An 18,241-nucleotide genomic window follows, 5' to 3' on the forward strand; every position below is an offset into this window, starting at 1 on the left:
CTTATACAGGGTACACCTTCGATTAAGAGGATGCCAGTATCTTGTAAGGTTCAGAAATGTACCTCTGCTTGCATATACAGCTAGGAAAGCGGGTTATTTAACAACCGCTCCGCTCTGCTTTCGTCCTGAAAGAAAACCCGGATTCTCTTTTATCTTTTTAAAGTTCCGTCCTTTCCATCATCGCTGCGGTCTCAAGGCCGGAGTTAGGAGCCGACTCGAGGAAACTTTTCATTCCGCCCCCAGCCCCACGTCTCGCTTTTTCCTTCCGAGGGAGCCTCCCCAGCTCCCCAGCTTGACCGGGAAACCGAGAAGGATTCCAGGCGGGCCTCCCGAAGCAGCAAGAGAAGGGGCGGAGTGGAGGCGGGCAGGCGGCGGGGGGAGGGCTGAGTTCTCGGGACTAGGGAGGGAGCGAAGGAAGATGGCGGGGCGGGCGCCGGCGGGATGGGAGCCGACGGGACTGCGAAATTGAGCCGCTAGGGGAGACCGCTCTCGCAGGCAGGCAGGAAGGAAGGGCGGGAAGCTCGCGGTGGCGGCGGCGGCGGCGGCTGCCGCTTCCTCGGACGGGGCCAGCGCCAGGGCCGATTTGAAGGGGCAGCCGGGGAGGCGGCGGCGGCGGCGGCTGGGCTGGTCCCGGGGCTCGAGCGGGGGTGGAGGCGGGTGGGCGAGCGAGAGAATGGTGAATCCGGAGCGGCGGCGCTGCTGCTGCTGCAGCCGGAGCTGCCTGGTTGTGGCTTCACGCGGCTGGGCCGCGCGCTAGTCAGGGCTGGAGGCGGCGGCGGCCCGGGGCACTCGGAGCCCCGCGGCCGAAGAGCGGCTGCTGAAGGGAGAGCGCTTGCCGCCGAGGCTGCGGCCCGGGAGCGGCGGCGGCGGCGGCAGAGGCAGAGCCATGCCGTGGCTCAGCGGAGGACGGAGACGGCGGCAGCAGCAGCAACAGCAGCAGCAGCAGCAGGCGGCGGCGGCGGCCCCGGGAGGACAAGGGACGGGACCGCCGCCTGTCGTGCCCGCTGCAGTGGTCGGAGGTGGAGGCAGCGGGCCGCGGGGCCGGGAGAGCTCGGAATTGCCTTTGCCCTCTGGTTGGGAGGAGGCGAGGGACTACGACGGGCGCGTCTTTTACATCGACCACAACACCCGGCAGACTTCGTGGATCGACCCCAGGGACAGGTCAGAAAGGCTGGGGGAAATGCCTCCCCTTTGAAGTCGTAGCATTTGGCGTCCTTGGCTCCCATTCTTCCCCTCCCTCCCTTTCCTTCCTGGAGCTTTGCGTCCTGACCCTGCCCTGCTTTCACACAACGGGGCCTGTGATATTTGTAAGAAGGAAAGGTTCCAGCATCCCGGGCCTGGAGTCTGACACCCCCTGCTTTGCTTTCTTGAACGGGTCTGAGTTCCCGTTTTAGTTTGAGAAAGGAGAGATCGAGCCGGCTCTCAAAGAAGTTAACTTTAGAAATAGACTTTTTTTTTTTGACCCTAGGTTCGTGTAAGATCATTTCCGCAAGCTTCGCAGTACGGGATGAACATCCCCAATTCCTGGATAACAAAACTCCATTTTGTCCTCCATCGTTCTCTTTAACCTGAATGAGATGGCCAGTTCTTTATTCAAGGCTAGTACAACAGGATTTGCGCTTTAACTGCAGTTCTTAACAGATCTGAAAATAGGAGCAGATACTTCCATGTATTGCTTTCTAGGACAGCACCTCTTGATTTTGCTGACTAGAAAGCAAAATCCTCCCTTTGTTATCAGTATCCCAGTGACATTGACAATGTATTACTTTATACTGTAGATTGATTTCTCTCCAGTGTACTTCATGGAAAATATTTTTACAATATCAAGTATTGTAGACTTTACATGAAATCTGAAATATTGCTAAATAATTCTAAGTGTCCTCTTAAAACTCTAGGTATGCATTAAAATTGGTATCAGCCTCATGTACACATCTTTATGAGCATAAGTCTGTATGTGTTTTATCACTGCAGAATTATTATAATAATGAAAATCAGGATGATGTCTACGATAATATATCTGATTGTTTTATGGGAAATTTTGGTTTTCAAACTTTGAACAGTTTAAGCAAACAAACAAATAAATCTCCTGTTAAGGCAGTAATTCTGTCCTTACACAGAAAAGGAGTTGGGTCATTTAAATGTACTGTCTAAACTTGCTAGGTCTATCTGTACTAATGACAGAGGAACCCAAAGCACATTTTCTTTGCATTTGTCAACTTTTTATTTATTGGCTTTGGATGTCAGAAAACTGCTAAGAGCCACTGACTAAATATTTAATATGAATCTAGGTATTCAAGCTGCATGTCAGCTTTTTTTTTAATGAACTGTAATTGCTTGGTTTTCTATGCCTAAAAATTGAACCTAATTACACACCAGATCATTTTAGTATTAATAGCACAATGTTACATTAACATGTTCCATGTTAATTTTCCATATTATAGAAATACTATTTAAATGATGTTATAATTTTAACATGACAATGTAAGTGGTGAAATTATCCATTGTTTGTTTTTATAGTTTTTCATATTAATATTGAAAACACATATGTAGTTCATAAAAAAGGTTAGAAAACCTGCTTGTAAGTCATAGGTGAGTTTTTATAGGTTCAGGAGTTTGTCCTTTGTGTTAAACATTTTGTTTCTTTCTAGTGATTTTGGAGAACAACATCCCTAGTTGTCACTAGGATCTCCAAGTAGTTAGGGTGAAGGGATGAAGTTATGGTTCCTGTAGAGTATGCTAATGAATTTTTAATATGCTTTCAGGGACCATGTGGAATTGATATAAGCTGAGCATGTACAGGGACATTTGATACACAAATCTTTTTTGGAAAGGCTTTGTAAGGATTTATCTAGTATGGTTGCATTCTTATCCAGTCTGGTGTTCTTTATGTGTATGATGGTGTTGCTGGTTGGAAATGGTTGGGAATTGTAGTCATAGTATAGCTGAATGACACTAGATGGAGAAAAGCTGTGTCTTGTGATCAAAATGAGAAATGTAACAAGTCATCTATATGTTCTTACCTTTTTAATATGCTTATTGAGCATTATGCTATTAAGTTTGCTTGACTATAGTTTAGAAATTAACTTGGAGGAGTGGTCTTTACAAAGAACCTCCTACCACATTTCCACTCGGTTAATATTAAGGCTGGTTAGATGTTCCTGGCCTCATTCTCCTTTTTCCAATCAATAGGACAACCTTGTGTCTGATCCACGTCAGGACTGGAAAACAGTTGGTGCTTAGGACTTAACAGCAGTCCAAGGTCTATAATTATTACAATGGTCTTTGGCAGATTCTAAGTCCTGAACATGTGGTGCATGCCAAGAATGTGATTAGGATAAGAAGGGTGTTTTCAAAGGAAATTGTGTATCCCATGTCTATGCCGAATTTACAATTTGGACAGTCTGCAAAATATCAGTATGTTTGGCTGCCAGGACAATAATTTAGAAATTACAAAATTTGGTTGCTGGGATGAGAGTGGGCATGGGATTTGACATGTGGCAGCTTGGATTCGTGTGCTATATTGTAAAAAAAAAATTGCATTGGGGAATTATTCTCTTGCTCTTAAAAAATTGGCAAATAAATATTAGGACTACTACTTTAAGATTATGTATGTCCTTTGATTTAGTGCAAGTGACTGATGTTGTTCAAAGATGTGTGACTGTATAAACACATGTATTTTAAAAAAAACCCGAACTTTTGTTAGTATTCTGTGGGTTTATGAAAGAAGAAATATTTGTTCTCATATAATGAACTATGCTTTCAAGACTACACAGCTTGGATATTAGCCACCAGTAACTTGCCAGAAATAATTATGAAATGTTAAATAATTGCCATAAATATTTGTTGTGAGTTTGTTAAAGAACGTTACAAAATATGTATAATTCCAGTTTGTATACTTTAATGAAGGAATAAGGCTAGCTAACTTCCAGTAATTTTAACATTTCAAAACAGTCCTTTCATAATATTTTTGTATCTAATACATAATTAAGTTTCATAAATTTTGTCTGCAATCAAAAGTATAACATTAGTTTAAGTGTGCCTAAGAATTGGAATAAGAAATTTACTTTGAATAGTAGGGTTTGCCGTGTCTATAATATTGAAAGCAGTTTGCCATGTGACATAGGGGACTGATATTTGAGAAATATAATTCAAAGATGTGCATAAGTAGTTGCATATTTCGTGATTTCTGCCAAATATGACATATTTACAAAATATTGTCAATATTCTGTTTTTCAAAGCTATAAATATATACCAATTTCAGAAACTATTTATAGATTCATAATATTGTATACCTTAAAAGGTGTGAAGACCAAGTACATCTTGGTCACCATCTTCCAAGTACATCAATCAACTAGAAAACCTAAAAATTTCAGATGGCAGTACTAATTTTTTAAAAAATCGCATCTTCTGTTCTCATACAAGAAATTATTTAAAAAGCTTACAAAACATAATGACACACAGCATGCAAAATAAAAGCAAAAATGAACACATTTAATAGTTAAGCAATAGCAAATACTTCTTTACCTTCATTTGGTGGTAGAACACTAGTGAAGAGAAAAAAGCTTAATCTTTTGCAGAAGAGCCTTCCATATGAGGATTTCTGCAAAGAAACCTCTTACATGTTGCTGCTGATTATGCAGAGAAGATTGAGAAGGGAAGCAGCAGTTGATCTGATGTGGGAGCATGTATTTGAGCAACACCTGATTTTGCCTGTTGAGTTTTACTCTTGTTACAGGTGAGGTGAAGGAACCTACAGTATGTTAAAAACACATACCTTGACTACTTGGAAATCAACTTTCTTTGAAGCACTTGTGTATATATTTTGAAGCCTAAGTTTGCTATCACAAGGTATAGAAAAGAGGAAGTTATCAGAATACTTACTTGTACAACCAAAGTAAGTTTCCCTCTGTAGGCATAGATGTGTACAATCTATGGGCTTAGAACCAAATTGCCACTGAATTACATTTTGAATATGATAAAAAGGGAATATTATTAAGGAAGTAGAAAAGAATAATTCTATTTAATTAAATATCAATTAATTTAAAATTACAATTAATTTTTCTCCTGGCTTTATGATGTTTCAGAATTCACTGCATTCCTCTCAGGCTATCTGCAGCCAACAGCGTGAAATATATTGCACACCTCTCTTTTAGTTGAAGTGTATCATATTGAATAGGTATAAGTATGAGTTCATACTGAGATGCTTTGGGAATAGTATGAACGTTTCCATCCATATTTTAATTTGAGGCAAGTAGTCTGCAAAAGTATATTATTACATCTGTTCACTTAAAAGCTGCACAATGCAAGTAGCCAAGAAATTTTTACAGATTCATCATCCTGTATTGGTCATTTGTGACCAAGTACTTCTTCTAAAAACATATGTAGAATAAACAACAAAGCTTCTTCTGTACTTGATCACAGTGAGGTAGTTTGCATGCTTCAGCATGCTCTGTGTAGAAGGCTTTAATGTAGCCCATAATTAAGATAGCTATATTTGTGGGGTTGTGTATTGATAAATTAATCCTAATTTGGCTCTTGCAATATAGTATAACAGTCCTGTTTCAGGCTCTGGGATGCAAACTGTAGGTATCGGTTGGGTGGGAGATTTTTTAAAGTTCAGTTGGATATATTATCAGCATATACTGAACATACAGAGAAACACTAAATGGGTGCAGATTTCATCATAACCCTGAAGTCAGCAATTAATTCAAATCACTTAACCATTGTAATTTAGAATAGCAAATTCAAGCTGGTACAGAAAAATTGTTGAAGAAATTTAATATTTACTCAGGTTGTAATCCATTTAAATTTTGGATATTATCACCTCTTTGTAATTTTAGTTGTTATTACTCTTATATAGAAGAGTATATAGACCAATAGATAGACTATTGCAAGGCGCTCTACACGGGGCCACCTTCAAAGAGTATCTGGAAGCTTCAGCTGGTCCAGAATGCAGCCACGTGGGCTATTCTTGGCACCCCTAGATTGGCACATATAACACCTTTACTGTGCGAGCTGCACTGTGTGCCAGTTTGCTTCTGGTCCAATTCAAGGTGTTGGTTATCACGTTTAAAGCCCTACATGGCATGGGGCCAGGTTATCTGATGAACCGTCTCATCCCCATAACATTGACCCGCCCCACCCGATCATGCAGAGAGGTCATGTTACGGACCCCCGTCTGTAAGAGAATTTCATCTGGCAGGGTCCAGGAAGCGGGCCTTCTCTGCAGTGGCCCCCGCCCTTTGGAACATCTTGCCCCCGGAGGTGAGGCAGGTCCCTTCACTCCTGACCTTCCAGAAAGCCCTGAAGACCTGGTTCTGTCGTCTCGCTTGGGGCGGGCAGGTGGGTAGCCATTCTTGGGGGTGGCTCGCGCCTTAGAGCCCCTCCCACTGGATTGGAAGGCTGCACTCTGAACCTCACTCAAAATGTTAGGTTGTTTTATAAATGTATTTTAATTTTGTCTTAAATTTTATTTCGTTTATTATCTATTAAGATAGATTTATAAACATTCACTGAGCACTCTACTTGTACTGGTCTATGACTGTAGGAAATTGATATTGAATTGAATTAATATTTACTGAGCTACTTTGAACTTGCTGGTCTTTATGGGAAATATTTTATGTGCACAAACTGCATCTATAGATTTCAGTGGATAAGTGGATGGGTAACAAAATAGGAAGCACTTCGTATAATTCTTTTTAAAGCTACAGTATAATACCATTTTATACAGTCCATATGAAGTTACTTTTTCTTAATACTTGATACTTCTATTAGTATGCTAAGACATGGCAGGTAATATTACCTGATGTTGCCATTTCGGTGAGCTTTGGCATCTTGGTAACTACTGTATTATACAGAAAAGTGAAATACATATATTAATTATACATCATTAAAGTTCTTTGGGGGGAGTTTTTTTAGCTGAGACATGCGTTTACAGGTTGTTTTGACAAATCTGTCTTTGCTTCTGTAGTAAGACATTAATGCACTACCTGAATGAGATGTAATTTAATTTAACTACTTGAGTTACCTGCTTTAGAATTTTATATACCTTACATGTCCATTTGGCAGCCTTTGCAAAATGTCAGAAGAAATTTGCAAAATAATTTTAAATACATTTTATATTTACTATTTATTTAGGTGACAGTGAAATGAATTCAAGTCTAGGTGACTCATGAACAAATGCATCATTGTAACCTGTCCTTAGTAGTACATGTGCAGCTCTCCCAAATACATTCCAGTAATTTCTTTGATCCCATCCACTTACCTTATCTGCTGCCTAATTCTTTTATTACCTTTAACCTTGCCAGACAGACACACACACACACACACACACGGCCATCATTCATTCCCATAACATGCTCTAAGTATGAGACTTTCTTCTTCTAGTCATTTTTCGGGGAGTTAAGGTTTTCTTTGGCTCAGGAGTTTTTGATGCTTATAGTACTATTAATAACCATGTCCAAGTCCTTAATATAAGGTATCCCCTCTTTTTCTTGCTGTGGCTTGGTGTCTAGCTTTCATAGTTATATGGAAAAGTTTAGGTGTCCCTGGTCAAACTGTATCTGTAAGTGAAGAGAAGCAGACACAAACTCTGTATGGTATACAGTTAAACCCAACATATTTCTGCATATTTATATTCATGCTTACTATTTATGTTGAATTGTTTACAGATTCCAAATAAGAAAACAGTGACTATGGCAGGTATAGAAGTTTGGATGCCTTTCAAGCAGTATCCTGGATGATCTCTTGTGGGATGTAATGAGTCTTAAATGTTGACTTTCCTTTTCTGCCAGTTATTTTTCTATTAAGTATTATTAAATGTTATATACCTACAAAATACACCTAGCTAGCCATGTATAATAACTGCTGCCAGGATATTTTATGTTTCTTACTGGAAATCACATCTAATTCCTTCATTAACAGAATTAAATTAAATAATTAAACTATGGGGGTATGCATTAAAGTCCAAAATAACTTCATACATGAAAAACAAGTCTGTGGAAAATACTACCAATTCCTTCTATCTCACTCCACATAAATTAGTTTCTAGTAAAAGTACACAAATCCTATGAAAAAGATATAGCATGTGGATGAAATAAACGTATTCAAACTATTAATGTAGCCATATCTTTTTCAGGCCCATGTGCATGCACAGAGACAGTCAGCAAGGAGCAACTTATGATGCTAGTCCCAATCTGGAAAAAAGATTCACCTACTTAAATGAATCAAAAAAGGAACATTATAAACAGTTCCGCATGTTGTGAAGAATGTCTTTTGAAGGATTTGTACAGTCCCATTTCAGACTTCTAGAGTATTAGTATTCTATCCAATTGTGACTGTTTAAAAATCTGATAGGTCCTTCCCAGTCATCATAGTCATTAATTAAGTTATATTAGGTGGCAATGCCCAATTTCTCCTTTTTGCCAAAACTTTTGAAGAAGTTGAGAAAATCACTCAGCAATCCTTGATAATCATGTTGGTTTACTATGCATTTTCCTTGCAATACTGTATTATGTTTAAAAAATCAAATTGATTCAGTTCCTTCTGTTAGCTGATAAGTTTACTGTAGAATTACACTGGGAAACTGAAGTGTATCAGGGTATTTAAAACAGTAGGAAATCGCCTTACCTGAAAATGTAGCACAACAAAAAGCTTTCAAAATCTCCAACATTAAACGGTATTAAAATCTATATTTACAGTACTTTTCCTAATAGACTAACAGTGTCATTTGAATTTATATACTAAGACTGAATATGGATGTATAAAACACATGCTTATCTTTTTTTTAAGTCTATATTAAATTTATATTTGTAACATGGATGTTAAGTAAGCAACTTTCATCAAGTCAACATGGGAAGCTTAAAAATTTGGCTATTTATTAATTAATGAATGAATTATAACTTCATGGCTGCCCGATTCCAAATGACACTGGGCAACTTATATAAAAGAAGCAAGAAAAAAAGAAATAGATCATAAGCATCCAGAAGGCATAGTCTGTGGATTTACAAAACATTGTAAAGGGGTTCAACCGCCTCTCTGTCCCAAGGCCTGGGAGAACAGCCAAGGTTTTAATGACTTTCTGAATGTCATCAGGGAGTGACTGTACAGATTTTCAGAGGGCAGGTGCTTCGACAGAGGAAGCAAGTTTCCTGGGTCCCAATAGTTGGCATTGCTTTATCAAAAGAACCTGAAGTGTGCCCACTCTGCCTGATCTCACTAGAAGGGCAGAAACAATTGCAGTTATGTGGTCCCTTAAATAGCCAGGTCCTATGCCACGACTTTATTGGTAATAACCAGCACCTTCAATTACACCTGAGAGCCAACTGATAACCCATTCAGCTTCCAATACAGTAATGTCACATGGGCATAGAATGGCATGACCATCTCTTCCTGTGCTGCTGCATTCTCGACCAACTAAAGCTTCGACATGGTTTTCAAGGGCAGCTCCTTGTACAGTGCATTGCAATAATCCATTTGTGAGGTTGAGTAACTAACTGAAGGGCCTCCAGACTGGATAGCTAGTTTGGTGTAGTGGCAAAAGTGCTGGGCTAGAAACCAGAAGACTGAGTTCTGGTCCTCCCTGAGGCATGAAAGCTGGCTGGGTGACTTTGAGCCAGTTGCTCTCTCTTAGCCGAACCCACAGGATTGTTGTTGAAAGGAAAATAGAAGGTAGGAATATTAGGTATATATGAATTGACCACAAAAATAAAGGTGGGAGATAGTGTGCGCGTGCATGTATGTGTGTATGTTTGTATATGTTTGTGTACACAGCTGCCACCTGCTCTTTGAAACAGAGCTGTGAATCCAAGACAACTCATAAGCTGGAATGATAGAAAGTCCTCAGAACCGGTAAGTGCAAATAGCCACAGCCATTCAATCATAGTAGGATTGAGCCTGAGTATATTCCTCCCCCATCAGACCTGCACAGCCTCTGGACACTGGGACAGAATCTTGACATCATCCCTTGGTCAGCCCAGAGTTAGCTGGGAGTCATCAGCATACAGATGATACCTGACTTTGAACCAACAAAAAACTTCACCTACTGGTTTCATGTAGATGTTAAACAAAAAGCAGCAGAGAATTGAAACCTGATGGACCTCACAAATAAGGGGTTGCAAGCTTGATCTCTCCTGCCTATTTAACATGAACTGGGATCAGCCACAAAGAAAGGAGGAGCCCCCTGATCCCCATCCCCACAGCCAATCCAGAAAGATGCCTGATTGATGGTATCAAAAGCCCATGAGAGATCAAGGAGCACTTAGGATGGATGCACTCTTCCCAACCTGGCTCTGCCAAAGTCCTCAATGTGTGACTATGCTATCTCTGTACTGTACTTGTCAACAACCTTTCCTAAAGAACTGTTGTGGTTAAGTTGATCCAGAAAAATTCCAAAATGCAGTTTATAATACTTTTAGGATCAACTTAAATGATATAAAATACCATGTAAGTTTTAGAATTCTTTAGACTCCTTCAACAGGCAACCCTCCAGATGTGAGCTCATCAGTAAATCACTGGTCTCCAAACATGTAACCCTTAAATCAGCTTTCAGCTACATTCAGAAACTCAGCTAGATTAAAATCTTTAGAGAAGAATGAAGTTTTAAACATACTAGTTGATTGGCCACTGCAGTGCAGCATACTCATGGACAATCTGTACTTCAGAGTTTAAACTTTACACTTCCAAGGTAAGAGCACTTGGTGGGTTCCATAGGAGGTGCAGTGAGATATGCTGACAATGACTCTCTCCAGCATGGCAACCACTGGTTCCCAGTTCATCAGCTTCATCCCTTACAGGAATATTACAAATTCAGGGAATGAGGAAGCAAAAAAGTTAAGACTTGATGTTAATGGTGTGTTTGGTTGCATTGTGTGTAGGTTGTGCTTGTTACTCTGTTATATTAGTATGTGACCAGATTATGGGATTCCAAATGTAGTGTTTACCACAAAAATATTATAATATTTCTATATTATAAAGAGACATATATAAAAATAATTATTGAATGGCATTTAGGTATAGTGCTGCCAATTATTGTAAGCTTTTGCAGGTACAGAACTGCTAGTTCTTTACCATTCAAGCTGTAATGTGTAATTCAGAAAAAGGAGTTGATGTCAAAGCCTAAATGTTTTTTAAGACTGTTTTTTCATTCTGATCCTTTAAAAATACAAACATGGGAAGTTGATATATTAAATAAACACTCCTAGAGCTTGGAAACTACAGAGGAAATAATAAGGGGAAATGGAAATGTCTATTTTTAACAATGATGCTTGGATTGGGGAGAATGGAGCTGCTGGTTGTGGAAAAAGTGCCTTAACACTGTATTGTATGAAATTGTCTTAAATCTTCTACCTGTGGAAATTAGAATGTTGATTATAAATGACTACTTGATGATCTCTACATCAACAGTTAGAAGTTATAATATTTCTTTGAAGAATGTAATTCATATAGAAATGGCAGAGAATTTAGAATTTTGTCATATTGGAAGAAATTAGGATTCTTTTTTAATAATGGAGATACATGTACAGCATGCTAGTATTACATGTGAGTCAGAAGACCTGTTAAACGTGTTCTGAAAATCTCTCACTTCTTGCTGTTGTGCTGTTAATTGTTGTGAACATGTGCTTAAAAGTAATGGAATACAAAACATTTTGAATTTATTTCTAATTGGAAACACCCTGTTTCGAGTTAGAAAGTTATTTCAGTTTCACAGCAGCTGTTTCATATTTGAACTGAGTTGTTTCAATTATTTTGTAATTGTGTTTTGAGCTTGAAACACTTGCAAACAATAGAATCAGCCCATTTTGAATTAAACAGAACTTGGTCTGAGTATGAAACAACTGTTTCAGATTTGAAGTGGGGTATTTCAATTTTAAAATATTTTACCACCCATACTTGTAGTAGTATCACCATTTTAGAAGGCACAAATAGGTGGGCTGGTTTGGGTGAAGTGTTGCGACTCAGCGCTACTAAGTCAGCACCATTTTTTCTTAAAAAAACAAACAAACTAATTTTTCTTAATGTAGCACATCTAAAACTTGTCATTGGTAAACAGTTGTTATAAGTAATATTGTAAATTACTAAATTAAACTTGTAATTGTCTGGAATAATTAAATATTTTATCAACATAGACTACCCTGTTCAAACGATTTATTTTTTTAATGATTCCATTCCTATAGCTTTATAAGTTAAAACATTAATATGTTTAATGCTAATAATTTGTATTATGATAATGTTAATATAAAATAGAATAAAACAGCAAGAAACATAAGAATCAGGGCAAATCAAGATACATAAGTCACATCCGTTTTTTGCACCAAGGTCTAGCTGATTATACTATAGCCAACTAACATAACTTCATTCCTATTTAAACTTCAGTATTTTCAGTTATGTCGAGAAAAAGCTCAGGTTTCTGTTGGTTGAAACTGGATCAGTGGTTTTATAGCTAAGCCCAATCTTTGCTGTTCAAACGTTATAATAGGAGAATATGCGATACTGCATCTATATGTCTCGGTTGAGGATTCTATTGAGTCTGTAAGGAGAGCAACAATTACTGGAGAAAATTGCCCAAATTTTAAAGATGATATAAATAAAATAACAGCAAGCATACCAGAACTCACTTTTCTTATATGATATCAAAATAACACCATGGCTGAATTTCCAAACTACAGGTACTTCTAGATCTCTGGTATACTCACTTCTTGAATCTGTCAATATTTGGAACTTATTTGGCAAGAAAATGAGGGAGGCCTTCTTGACAGCTGATTCCAAGCTTTGAAACTTTCTGCAAGTGAAACTATGCTAGTTCCCTATCACTTATGCTTCTGTCAAAAGACAAAAACATTTTTATTTCAACAAACCTTTGCTGTTTAAATGGACTTTTTCTGCTGGTTTGAAGCAGGCTAAATGTTTTTCTATTTTAATCAATGTATATTTCATTATATTTGTGTTTGATTTGTGTTATTTTAATTAGAATTATATTTCTTATTGTATTGTTAATCACTTTGAGTTCCAGTCTTGGTGGAAAGCTACAATATAAATTCAGTAAATATATCAATTTTCTTCAAGTAGGTTTGGAAATCTTACTGTGCTATGGAGGGATCCCTACTGGTGTAACACTTAAAACATTTAAGCATTGTTTAAAAAATGAAACATGGGTGCTTTTGTTACTTGTTTGTATAGTATAGTACTGTTTGGAAGAAATATGGAATAAGATATGTATGTGAAATAATGAACATATATCCACGTGGGGATACGTATTCTGAAATTTTGGAGAAGTTTGGTTAGGACAATAGAAAATGTGCCTAGCTAGGTTATAGCTACAAAAAGGTAAGTAAGTCATATAACACTTTCAGTACTATAATTTGACTTCTGAACTTCCAGCAGTAAGCAGCTTTTCTTCTGAACTTTGCGAAACAACTTAAATCCTTTATCCATGTTTCATTTTATGATCATTTTCAAAGTTTAATATAGAGTATTGATAGTTTCAGAAATGTGAGGCAAGTAAGTATGAAATTCAAAATCTGACGTTATTGTCGAGGCATATCTCTACGTGAAAGATAAATATGCAGCCACAAATGTTTTCTAATATAAAAAGACATAGTATTAGGTTTTGGCCATTTGCTCCTTTATTAAAAATCTGAATGTAATGTACAATTATCACTAAATAACGCTAATTTTTCTATTTTACTATATATGATCATCTGTAGAAATTGGTGACAGTGTAGTTTAATGCTCTATTTTGATTGGATTTAAGTAATCTGAAGCCATATGTTTGTATTTGCGTTCATGAGAGAATGTAATGAAGACATACTCAGAGTTGTTGCATTCATTCATTCATACATTCATTCATTCATTTATTTTGTCTGCCGCCCATCTCATGCACTATGACTCTGGGCGGCTTACAAATAATAAAAATGGTGGCAATCAATATAAATACATAAAAGTTATAAATACAAGTATAAAATATAAAATTCAAGATGGGAAGATCTTAACCTTGGCACCCTCATGGGGCCAACCATCCCAATGAATAGCTGTCCCCTCTCCCATCCCAGGCCAGATGGCATATACATGTTTTTACTTCCTTCCAAAAGGCCGGGAGAGTGGGGACCTGTCTTACCCCCGGGGGTAGCTTGTTCCAAATGGCGGGTGCTACAGCAGAAAAGGCCCTCTTCCTGAACTCCACAAGGTCCATAACATGCCCTCTCTGCCTGACTGGGTGGGATGAGTGAATGTAACAAAGTCAAGGTCCCTCAGGTAACCTGGACCCCTAAAACCATGTAGGGCTTTAAAGGTGATAACCAACACCTTGTATTGGACCCGGAAGCAAACCAGCACCCATTGCAGCTCGTGCAACAATGATGTTATATGTGCCCTTCTAGGGGCTCCCAAAACTGCTCATATGGCCGCATTTTGCACCAGCTGTAGCTTCCGGATACTCTTCAAGGGTAGCCCCATGTACAGCGCATTGCAGTAGTCTATGTGGGATATGACTGTTCAAAGGGACTCCCGATCCAGGAAAGGGTGCACAACTTTGTGTTGTGCAAAGGCTCCCCCGGCCACGACTGCCACCTGCTCTTTGAGGAGTAGTCGTGAGTCCAGGAGAACCCCCAGGTTCTGCACCGGGTCTGTCTGGGGCAGTGCAACCCCATCTAGAACCAAAGATTGTAAATTCCCAGATACCTTGGAGCCCCCAACCCACAGCCCGTCTGTCTTACCAGGGTTCAGCTGAAGCCTGTTTTTCCCCATCCAAACCCTTACAGCCTCCAGGCACTGCCAAAGGGTGGCAACAGCATCACTTAAGTCACCCGGGGTAGAGATGTATAATTGAGTATCATCAGGATATTGATGATACTTCACCCTGTGGTGGCAGATGATCTCACCCAGCGGTTTCATGTAGATGTTAAGGAGCGGAGAGAGCACTGAACCCTGCGGCTTTCCCAAGACATAATCTTCCTAAGTTGTCTGTTTTGTTGTGTCACTTTAGAACTTCTTAATCAATTTTTTCTTTAAAAGTGATTTTCAATGTAATCCTAGGAAACAGTTTATTTTTCTGCATTTTTCTACATCAAGAAAGATCTAAATGTTGTTTGTTAGCTTCCAATCAATATTTCTGCTACTGCAGTTGCCCTTCTGTGAAAGAAATATGCTAAGTTTATAAAAGTCCTCTAAGTTTAAAATAGTTGAGTTGCTTCCTTTTTCAGAAACTTGACATCAATTCTATATATAATGTTTTACTGAGGAGAGTACTGAAAAAAACTTTGCACATACCAACAAGCTGGAATTGCTATGAATTCCTATGTTTTCTGCTGTTGGTGTGTGGGGTGCATAGATCTTTAGACATGTGTAGTCACACTTCCTCTTTTTATATATGTAGATCAGTTGTATATAAGAAAGAGAGACTTCACATTTTTTTTGGCAGGCTATATGAATGCCTGGAAGTTCACTGTACATATATCTTGTATCTAAAAGGTGTGCTAGATTTTTCAGAGAGTGCCTGCAAGATGCAGTTTACCCTATAGATACAATATATAGGTTCTGTTTATTTGTTAATTAATCTCATAGTTGAGGGTTGGATAATACACAGCAGATTGTTTAGGATATAGAGATGGAGCCAGAAGAATATGCATTTTAATATGCCATATATTGGAGGATAGATGATAGAACTGAAGAGAAAATGATCAAAGTCGTATTGTACTGGAGTGAAAACAGAACAAGCAAAGTAGCTAGGAAGAAGAAAGTGGACCATGATGAGAACAAAGCAAAGATTTAAATGCTGGGGAGAAAAAAAAGCAAAATCAGGAGAGATTGAAAAATACGTTTGCTGGGAGAGAATTGGATATAGAACCAGAGGTATATGGGGAGTTGGAACCAGGAATCAGATGAGACCACAGATTACAGATTTAGATTCAAGGGGACACATGTGATTTGGATTGTGCACAGGCCAGAATGTAGCATGTGTCAGAAACACCTTAAAGCAACTGTGTCTTTTCCTGTAGTTCAGCAGCAGCTATGGATGGGAATGACACATTTCTTTAAGGGGTTTCCAACAGGTGCCCACACGTGTTCCGAATCGCATCTCTCCCTTTGAATCTGAAACTTAAGCTTTCAGATGAACTTTGAACTGCTAGTAGGCAAATACTATGAAAGACTGCCCTTGCTTCCTTACCACTTGTTCCAAAAGAAAGTTTAATGGGGTAATTTGTGTTTCTTTTTTGTGTTTATGAGAGCTAAAGATAGGAGTGTGATAATAAGATACTGCCTACCATCTAAATCTGTGGCAGTAGATGTAAGTATGCTTGTATGTTTAATGCAGTCACATTTCTGTTACTATTAGGGAGGAAAAACAAACTTTAGTAGTGAAGTTTTCGTTTCTAGTTTCAATACAATATTAAACTTTTAAAATTAAACCACATGTGTTTCCTGCATTATTAACTAAAATTGTTTTAGTTTTAATGGGATTTTATTCGAATTTTATTGTATATTTATTTGAATTTTATTGTATATTTATTCTGTATTGTAAACCGCCCAGAGTCCCTCCGGTTGGAGGAGATGGGCGGTGACAAATTTGATAAATAAATCTGAAAATGTAACAGCTCTGTTAATCATATATGTCAAGTCTGTTGTCATAAAGGTGCTATTATATTTTAGATTTGAAGTTGTTTGGGATTTTTAATGTGTGAAATTTGGAAGCTTTCTAAAACCTGCATTTTTAAAAGTTCTTAAGCACACAATCCAAAATGTTCTTTTTGGAAGGAATTAAGAGATCAAAGTATTTCTACTCTCTGGAAACCAGTTATGCAAGCAAAGGAGCCAAGAACGGATAGAGTTGTGTTATACCACATCAGTGTCCCAGCCAATCTAGAGAAATATCCTGGTACCATACTAAATTTGACCAGCTTTGAGTAATTTGAGGCATGTTGGACCCAGTAGTAGTACTAAAAAAGCATCCTGTACCTCTTTCCAGTAGAAGTGGTTAGATTTAACTGGCTGATATTAGCTCAGTTAGGCTTTGACCAGTGTCTTTGTTATAATTGGGCTACCTGGCTGTGGTTCTATGTAATAAGCATTATTGAACATATCAGGAATTACATTATTAATGTAGATAAAAAGATGTGTCTTTTTTTCCCTAGACTTCTGCATGAAACAAATCCAACTCCTTGAATATTGATTATTTTTTCTAAAATGTATTTTTAGTAGTGATTATTTTCAATACAGCTGTTTTCATTTAGGAAAAACTGGCAGGACTTCCAGCACAACCTTTTTGTTAAGGAAAACAGAACTACATGCCATGATAAGTAAATTGATAAAATCATTATCTAAAAGGAAAACTAGTTACTTTTGTCCTTCAGTGCATTTTCAAATTTCTTCCTATTTGAAATTGATTTACTTTATCCTATGTGAAAAGCTTTGGAATTTAAAAGGTAGTCAAGTCCTTAATTATAATTATCAATAGTACGATATAGGCAACCCCAATGATAATTTAATTAAAGGCTGCGTGTTTGAACTCTGTTTGTCTTTTTATAATACTTGTAGAATTACCAAGCCATTAACTTTTGCTGACTGTGTTGGTGATGAACTACCCTTAGGATGGGAAACTGTTTATGATCAACAGATTGGTGTTTATTACATGGACCATATAAATCGTGAGTAGCAGGTTTTGTTTTTAAGTTACTGTCACACAGTTATAAACTCAGACTTGGATCCTAAATATTCATTCACATATAGTGAAATCAGAATTGGGCAAGGGTGAAAGATATAATAAAAATATAAAGTTGTTCCTATGGTGGATACTGTTTCTACAGTATGAAAAATATACATAATTTCCATGGGTTCAGGATCATCTTTGCATAACTTGTTACAGAGATTCCTGTCATAGTTTCTTTTCTTAGAGATGCTCTGAATGTGAATTTTCCTGAAGTCCTGCCTTACATCTATATAATTAACCTTTAAACCCAAAGATATTCTTTCTGATTTTTAAATATATTTTATGCAGCTTAGCCACATAAACACTAAAAGTGTGTCTGGGTAAATGGAGTCTTAAAGATGTAAGAGGAATCAAAGTACACCCTTTCTCCTCTTTTCAGTGAGGACTGGTATTAGGAGTAGTCTGGATGAAAAGCACTCCAGGTCTGACTGATGAGTGTGTTCAATTGGCAGTTTTGTTTCCCTTTAATAAATACTTTATGTTTAAAAAGGTTTGTTCCAAAGCTGTCTCCTTCTGAATTATGAGTTCACAGAGTACAGT

At 38.0% G+C, this 18,241-nt stretch overlaps 1 protein-coding gene across 1 annotated transcript in view; it reads left to right on the forward strand.

The window, feature by feature from the left end:
* Positions 1-668: 668 nt before the first annotated feature.
* WWC3 (WWC family member 3) overlaps positions 669-18,241 on the forward strand; it is a 70,089-nt gene continuing 52,516 nt past the window's right edge. The window contains exons 1-2 of the mRNA XM_063305081.1: positions 669-1,161; positions 17,530-17,639. Of these exons, the coding sequence (XP_063161151.1) occupies positions 887-1,161; positions 17,530-17,639 (385 nt within the window). The 5' untranslated portion in view covers positions 669-886. The remainder of the gene's footprint in view (positions 1,162-17,529; positions 17,640-18,241) is intronic.

The sequence above is a fragment of the Candoia aspera genome, chromosome 5, assembly GCF_035149785.1.
Source record: "Candoia aspera isolate rCanAsp1 chromosome 5, rCanAsp1.hap2, whole genome shotgun sequence".
Classification (NCBI taxonomy): domain Eukaryota; kingdom Metazoa; phylum Chordata; class Lepidosauria; order Squamata; family Boidae; genus Candoia; species Candoia aspera.